At 40.3% G+C, this 8954-nt stretch overlaps 1 protein-coding gene across 1 annotated transcript; it reads right to left on the bottom strand.

The window, feature by feature from the left end:
- Window positions 1-6417: 6417 nt before the first annotated feature.
- LOC102711998 lies at window positions 6418-7792 on the bottom strand. Its single transcript, XM_006658761.3, has one exon. It carries the CDS (start codon window positions 7634-7636, stop codon window positions 6647-6649), a length of 990 nt encoding a protein of 329 aa, XP_006658824.2. The 5' UTR covers window positions 7637-7792; the 3' UTR covers window positions 6418-6646.
- Window positions 7793-8954: the final 1162 nt, after the last annotated feature.

The raw sequence follows: 8954 nt of genomic DNA, 5'->3' as shown, positions 1-8954 counted from the left end.
CCGTCCCATAATAACCTATTTTTTTGGTTTTCCGTGTCCAACGTTTGACCATTCGTCTTATTTGAAATTTTTTTGTGACTAATATTTTTATTGTTACTGGATGATAAAATATAAATAGTACTTTATACACTATTTTTTAAAGATTTTTTTACAATTTTTTTAAACAAGACGAATGGTCAAACGTTGGACACGGAAAAACGAAAAATGAGGTTATTATGGGACCGAGGTAGTATTTCGATTGAAACTAAAATAGCATAAGTTCACTTTTATATAAAAAATATATTAGTACCAGTGACGAAGCTGCATATAAGAAAGGGGTTCTCAGGAACTCCTTCAAAAAATATTTTAACTAAAGATTATAAATTTTCAATATATATTCACTCATTCGATTTCAAATTCAAATATCCGCGACTCCCTCCCTATTTTCCTCTGACTGAGTACTTTTATGCTCTAGCTGAGTACTTCTATGGACGGAAGTGATCATGCATCCGAGAATATTCTTTCGTGGAACACGAAGCTTTGCGGAGTGGATGGTCGTAGGCAGGTGAGGTGAGGTCGCAACGCACTGCATTGCCTCGGGAGGCGGAGCCCCAACTGTAGCCGAGTCGTCGTCGGTGGAGCGAGCGAGTCAAGCCTGAAGCGTGCGAGCTGACTAGTCCGGCACCGCACGCACGCCTGGCACGAGCACGTACGCGATCTGCCTGCACGGCTAACGTACGAGTACTGGTCAACGTTTTGGACTCTGACCACTCTGACTAATCCGTGCACCCCCTACCTCTGCGTGTGTGTGCTTTCACACTGCTAATTAACCACCGTCATTAGATGCTCGGTCTTGGACCGTATCATAATATATCCGGTCTCTCTTTATGGGGCAAGTTTTATAGTCTCATCCCGTTGTTCAAAGACCGGTTACCGATTTAAGAATAGTTTACATATAAAATTTGTATAGATAGCAATAAGAACAAGATCAGTAAAATATATTATGATAAAAAAAACAGACTATCAACTCCAAATTTAAATTTTAAAATTTAAATTTCATCTAATACGTATAAGCAAATTAGAAAGGACGGAACATAGTTTGTGTCGAAGAATGAGAGATTGGGACGCTCTTTTTTGTCTCTTGTTTTTTAGGGAGTAAGTGGATTTCATAATCAACAGCTCTATTTTTGCAGCATAACCAACTGATGACCTGGTTGATGATTACAGCAGCCAAGCAAAGCCTTTCAAAAGGAAAATTGATGGTCAATCGGGTTAATCTGAACCGTCAATGGAGTGTCCGACGATGGTCAGTGAGTCAGTGTTACTTGGAAATCTCAAACAAAACTGTAAGAATAATATAGAGTTATACTAATTAATCACTAGCTAGCAAAGCTTCCGAACTGCAGGCCTACACACCATCCGTTCTGTCTACGTTTATAGACAGACATAATGACTAATCTGAAACACGGGAATGGTAGAATATAGGAGAAAAGGCGCAAGATTTTTGCATTACTCCATATGCAAAACACAGGGTAACAAAGCTCAGGGGAAAAAAAAAACCCACAGGAATGATCATCTGAACATGTAGCTAGAAAATGTAGGAATTGGGTGAGACTAAAGAAAATTTTCCAAGAGAGTTAAACTCTTTCTAACTTTCCTTCAAATATAGATGCATATGGCTATTCCTAAGGGATTTCATAGGATTTTGGAAACACCCACCCTTTGTTTCAAAATAGGGGCATTTTCTATTGGATAAGAATAGTGCAAAATTCCTCTACAATTCCTTTGCTTTTAAAGAAATGTATTTTTAGGACACCTCACGAAAACCTTGCTGTAAACAATTCTGCTGTTAAACTCAACATCAGGCCAGATTATCACACTCCAAGCATTAAGAGTGCTAGCAACTTCCCATTATTGATCTACTCCCACTAGGCTCAGGTTCTCTGCAACATGTGCCACAATGCCTCATTGGTACTTTGCTACTATCTCCACACATAATTGAGATGTACTTAAAACCAAACACACTCACATGATAGGATCATCTGAACATGAACACATGAGGGATCATCTGAACATGAACCGCTAGGCCAACCTCTCACTGCGCTTTCATATTTTTATTAATGTACTATTGTAGTACTAGTGTACTACTGGTAGCGTACAGGTCCAGCAAGGAAAATACCCTGGTACAGCCAGTCAGTCGGACGTTCTAAGTTTTTATCAACACGTACTTCCATTACACTTTTATAATTTACCCTATTAACTTTGTAATATTAAAAATCAATCAAATTTGAATGGATATCGATATAAAATCGAATTGATATGGATATTTCATATATAAAAAAGATGGTAACATATTTTATGAAAAATATTTTTCTATTCATTTAGAAATAATATAATTTGTTTTTATCAGAATAGTCATTCAGCTAGTAAAATATTAAATGTGGTGTGTTTTCTTAAGAGAAACATATATGAAATTTTATCTATCTTTTTAAAATAGATCATTAGTTAGTACTTATTAATTATATTATTTATATTATACATAGCTATAAAATAGATAAAATATTTATAGTAGTATTTTATTTCACAACAATATAAAATAACAGAAACAGGTGCAGTTTCGTGCGAGGAGAAGGGGCCTTCGCTGGAGCAAAGGTTGGCAGCAACAAATCATGTCAAAAACGGTCCGAGTCTACTGGCCGTAGCAGCCTGTGTTTACTGTTTGCCGCGGCCGACCGGATTGGACCTGACACACGCATGCATGCATGTGATTAGATTTAGAAAAATTTTAAATAAAGTGTCACGTTTGACCGAATGTTAGAATGGTTTTTGGACATAAATAAAAAAACGAATTTCACAGTTAGCCTAGAAACCACGAGACGAATATTTTGAGCCTAATTAATCCATCATTATCACATTTTGGTTACGGTAACACTTATGATTAATTATGGACTAATTATGCTCAAAAGATTTGTCTCAAGATTTCTTCCGTAACCGTGTAATTAGTTTTTTGGTTTATCTATATTTAATGCTTTATTTAGGTGTCCAAAAATTTAATGTGATGTTTTTGGAAAAAAAAATTGGGAACGGCATGCTGCTCGCATTCACAACGATGGTACTACTACGACATGCAAGGGATTTGATGTTTGGATTTGAGTTTTGTTTGCTTTTGTAGCTCCGTCTAGCTCGTACAGTGTGTGGGCCAAATGGTTGAGTTCAAATCCTAATTTAAAGCGTTTTTTAATCTTCACCTCGAGTATACTCTCTCAGTCCTAAAATATAGGATCAAGAGAGCCTAGAGATCGAACTAAACAAACAGATGTCCAGATTTATTATAGAATCACTTATATTTAAGGATGGAGATACTAAATACTTCGGACGGAAATACCCAAGTATTTCTCTTGGTTGTATTTGGAACACAAGGGGCCTTATCTTTTTTCTTTTACTCGTGTTTATAAGCTAAAACTTGAATTTTTTAAACCTTAAATTTAGAATTGATTTCGAGTCTTTTTTATCATATTTTATTTTCTGGCATTTACTTCTAGATCACAAGAACACATATATAAAAGTTTTATTTAGAAATTATTTTTAGTTTGCAAATATACCGTTTGACTTTTTACACTAAAAAACCAAACTATGGGGGTGAAGAATTCCACGGATTGTTCAGAGCCCAAACCGAGCAAAGCAAGGTTTGATCAACCACTATGGAAATTGAAAAAAAAAATCCAATTGGAAGAAGCTTGAAGATCATGGACCGTGCTAGCTTGGATCGGTTTGAACATATATGCACCTATGTGCCTAGTCTTGTAATTACATATAAATTATTTGTATTGAAGTAACTGCTTTACTAGTTTTATATTATGTTAATACTTCATATGTCCTAAATTAAGATTATATTTGACCCCTCTTGTTTGTCCCAAAAATAAGTTTTTTTAAACTATTACTGTATTGATATTTGTAAAAATATAGAGCAAATGAATTATAACTAGATAAGGTAGAAAATAATGGCATTAAAATCTAATAAAGTGATGGGTATTCTATCTTTTCTTCTTTTTACTTTTATAGTAGTACTAGCTAAATGCACATGTGTTGCAATGGGATTTTAATAAAAAAAAATTCATCATGTGTATAATTACTTTAGAACGGGAAGTACATTGACAAAATGACAATATAAATGGGATACCTTGCTAGACAGGTTAACGAGCTCGCTTGAAAGCTAAGCTGGGTAATGTTTCTCTGTCACTACGGTTAACGAGCGGGATTTTTTTGTTATACTTGTAACAGTAAACAAGCCGAACTGAGCTGTCTTGCTATCCGAACCGTTGATCCGGCCTAATCGGGTGTCGTTTGCCTTACGGCGAAGGGTGCAAGTGTCCGGGCCAATTGCCTTCTGAACAAAAATGACACTGCCGGACAGTTGCTGCAAGAGACAGAGACAGAGAGAGAGAGGGAGGTCAATCGTATATCTGTGCCGGGAAGATCATTTCAATTGTGTCCAAAACGTTGCAATCGATTTCTCAAGACTTTTCAGTTTGGGTGGTATGTGGTTGGAGGGACACTGTTGCTGTTGTTGACTGTTCCTGCATACACACATGTTGCCCCCGTTGATAATGATCACATATATGCACACACACTTGTGTCAAAAGGTTGGGGCAGCAGCTGCTGGTAGATGTTGACCAGGAGAACATCATTCACAACCGGCAACCTTGATTAGGGTTCTACTGCATGCAACAACAAGCATCATTATTTTTGCTCTCTGTCTGTGGTTCTGTTCATATGCTTCTCTAGTCTCATGACTGTTACACCTCTGTAGAATCAAGATCGCCATTCATGGTGTCCCATGTCATGCCAGTCTTAAGGGAAAAAACGGTTTGTTAGAGCAGGTACAATAGCAAATATATTTTAATGAGATAAGATGGGAGAGAGAAGAGAGATGTGCTACTAATTTGTAACCAGTTGTACACGTGCTTTAAGACAAAATGTATGTATGACATGTGAGATCATGTATTGATATTTTGTAGGTAACTATGGTATGAATTGGCTATTAGATTGACTATAGATGAATTATAGTTAGTAGTTGGCTATATTATTGAACTTGCTCTTATTAGCTGCATTTTTAAAGATGATTTCTTTACATGGATTTCAGCTGGGTCACTGTCCAATTATATATACTGAACACCTCTGATATGACCAAAAAATCTTACATTTTGTTCTCCAAATCAGGTGACTCACTCGTTGGGAGAGAACACTACTGACTTTTCTGAGCCAGAAATGGGTGTACTGCAAGATAATGCTAACAATGTAAAGCAGGAGGGGAGAAAAATTCAGATGAGAATCCAAGAAGAGGAAAAAAAAATGCATGCATGGTGATGGATGATGCAGCTGCTTCCATCACAAGTTCACAACAACAAATCTCAACATCTGCACTCTAATGTTTAGCCAAAAAAAATAACATCTGCACTCTAATCATCCCAATTAACACACCACCAATCCATCACCCAAGCAATTTTTTAAAAAAACTCAAGAATGTCAGATCCTCCAGCTTATCTTAACCCAAATATATTCCATCCTGCAGTAACCCAACGAAACAGTTGTGACAGTTTGCAGTACTGGAAAAGCATTATACTAGTCGAGGCAACAGCTCAGAGCACGAGCTGCCTTGCTACAAAACCGATCTAGCAGCTTGCAGCATCAAGTGTTGTTATTACACATCCGATCGATGGAATCTCAGAACAGTATTCCCATGTTGATGATCTGCATCATCTCCCCGATTTAAATTAAAACATGAGCTAGTGGAGTGGGCTTTGGTTAGCTAATCCGGAACACGTGTCGCGATCCGAGCCGCTCTTCGGAATTGAGCCTATTTGGTAGTGAGATTTCGAGGAAATTTAACTGAGTTTCAGAATTGAGACTGAATATGAATATATATATATATATAGTCTAGCTACGATGAGTTGCAACTCACGGAAGGCTTCGTGAGTCGGGGTCCAAAAACATATCAAATCACCTCTAAATTTCGATTTATATGGCTCACTAGATTCTTCATATCAAAATCTTGTAGCACGCAAAAAAATTTTAAGTATTTTTTTAAAGATTTTTAAAAACGATACATAACACATTGATTATTTTATTAATAAAGTACTGCCACTTTTAAAAATCTTAAAAAAATACTATAAAAATCTCCAAAAATAAAAAAAATTTGTGTGCTACAAGATTTTGATATAAAGAATCTAGTGAGCCATATAAATCGAAATTTAGAGGTGATTTGATATGTTTTTGGACCCCAACTCACGGAGCCTTCCGTGAGTTACAACTCACGGAGCCTTCCGTGAGTTACAACTCACCGTAGCTAGACTATATATATATATATATATATATATATATATATATATATATATATATATATATAGAGAGAGAGAGAGAGAGAGAGTATGAGGAGAGCCGTATTGTACTTTGGATTTCCAAATTTGTTGCGAATACCATGTACGTACATATCTACACTAGTATGAAAACCTTGTGGTTTCACGAGGAAACGAAAGAATACATCGAAAATTCAGACAAAAAAAGAGGGAAGGGATTTTAACCGGGGCGAATATTTCTAACTATCTCTTCGTTTCGAGACAGCATCGTGTTGCTGCATGCATCATGGTGACGCCATGGCGTGCCTTGCTCAAGCGGAAGGCTTGCCGCGATTGGAGGAGGAGCCGCCGCTGAGCTTGCGGCTGATGCTGTGGATGGCCGGGTTGGAGCGGAGGTAGCCGAAGAGGCTGTTCCGATGGAACGGCAGCGGCGTCGTCGTACGCCGGCGCATCTCCTCGGCGGCCGCCCTGCCGACCGTGTAGGGCATGTCGCTGGCCGACGCCGTCGACCCGCGGCCCTTGCGCATCGACGCGCTGCCGTCGCCGCCGCCGCCGCCGCCGCCACGCAGCTTCTGCGCGTTGGGGTGCAACGCCGCCGAGGAGGAGGAGGAGAGCATGGTGTACTTGAAGAGCGGGTCCTTGCCGCCGGCGCCGGTGGCGCGGCCCTCCGACGCGCTCCGGAAGAGGAAGAAGTCCTTGAGCCTCCACTTCCGGCTGCCGCTCCCGCAGCCTCGCATCATGGAGGTCCTCGGCGACGGCGGCGAGGACGGGTACTCGTCGTCGCCGCCCCCGCCACCTCCTCCTCCCCTGAACGGCGACAGGGACCTCGTAGCACGCCGGCTCCGAGACGAAGCACTCGACGACGCAGGCGCAGCCCGGCTCGACCTCCCTCTCTGCGACGACGACGACGACACCTCCGCCGCCTCGCCCGCCCGTCTCCCGCCGGCGATCCTCCTCCCCGGCGACCGAGGCGAAGCCCACGTATTCTCATCCACCATCAGAATGCTCGGGTGCGGGTTGTTCAGCGGCCGGATCCTCCCGCCCTCGAAGAGCTCGTCGGCGGCGGCGAGGATCGGCGTCGACTCCCGCAGCTGCCCACTGAACCCGAACGCGAAGTCGAACGCCGCGTCCCCCTCGCCCACCGCCGCTGCCTCCGCCGCAGAATAGCTCGCCCTCGTCGGGCTCGTCGGCGCGCTGGAGTAGAAGTAGCAGTAGCTCGGCAGGTGCTCCCCCGCCATCACCGCCGCCGTTCTTGGGCTGCACGGCGCGCTCGGCGCCATCACAGGCACCATCACCTCCATCTCCTCCACCACCACACCACCGCTCCTCCACTCCACCTAGCTACCTCTCCCTCACTCTCTTCTCTCTCTTCCAGCTCCTCCCTTATGTAGTGGTGAGATTTTCTTTTTCTTGGATTGGATTGGAGGTTGGAGGAAGAAGAGGAAGGTAGGAGGAAGCTAAGCTCGAGGGCGAAGGAGGAATGGAGAGAGAGTGACGTTATTACAAGACATCAACCATGTGGTCTTGTACGCAACTTGAATTTTATTTTAATTTGTACTAACCAAATTTCGTTAGGGGAAGAATAATTTTGATTTGTTTTGGGGTTTGAAAAACAGCACACATTTTGTTGTCATCTACTACTAGTAGTAGGAAGGTCGATCTCTTCCATTGTAGGATACTGTAGGAGACGGTAGGTAAACGCATGCATATGACATTTTTTTTCTTAAACAAAACTGGATCTGGGTATCAGGATTATGTGACATATTTAGGTGGAATTTTGGGGAATTTATGGGGTGTTTGGGACAAGGGGCTAAACTTTAGCCCCTTGTCACATTGAATGTTTGGACACTTATTATAAATAATAAATGTAGACTATTAATAAAACACACCCATAATCTTGGGCTAATTCGCGAGACGAATCAATTGAGCCTAATTAATCCATGATTAGCCTATATGATGCTACAGTAAACATGCTCTAATTATGGATTAATTAGGCTTAAAAAATCGTCTCGTGGATTATCACTCATTTATGAAATTAGTTTTTTTATTAGTCTATGTTTAATACTTCAAATTAGTATCCAAACATTAGATGTGATATGGGGCTAAAAAGTTTAGCCCCATCTAAACAACCCCTTATGGTGATACTTCTATGGAGAAATGTGATACAAGAAGCGCAGAAAAATGTCCTTTCCTAGGAAAGAAACCAATGGTTTCAGAAAAACATCAAGTGGTTGTTCATATCGTTGCCAGAATAAACCTTAGGAAAATTTAGCACTATAAATATTGGTAAGATGATGGTATTGTCGAATTTTGAAAGGGCAGGATTATTTTGTTTGTATTTAGTTTGCTGCCCACATTTTATCCTACCAAAATTTGGTAGAGAACTCTAGTCGTTGCCAAATGTCCTAGGCACCTTATGAATATTTGGTAGTGCTAGCATACTGTATGTGCGTTGCAATAGATTTTATTTTAAAAATATCATTAACACATTATTAATACTATTTTTTGCATATATAATCTTTTAGTTGCTACATATATTGTTATTGACACGTGAGCCTATTGGTTCCATGGTTGGTTGACACGTGAGATCCACAATCATTTTAAAAAATAAAGTATAAA

Source organism: Oryza brachyantha, chromosome 7, assembly GCF_000231095.2.
Source record: "Oryza brachyantha chromosome 7, ObraRS2, whole genome shotgun sequence".
In the NCBI taxonomy this organism is placed as follows: Eukaryota; Viridiplantae; Streptophyta; class Magnoliopsida; order Poales; family Poaceae; genus Oryza; species Oryza brachyantha.
Note: the sequence above shows the minus strand (reverse complement) of the source record. Positions and strands in the feature narration are given on the sequence as shown.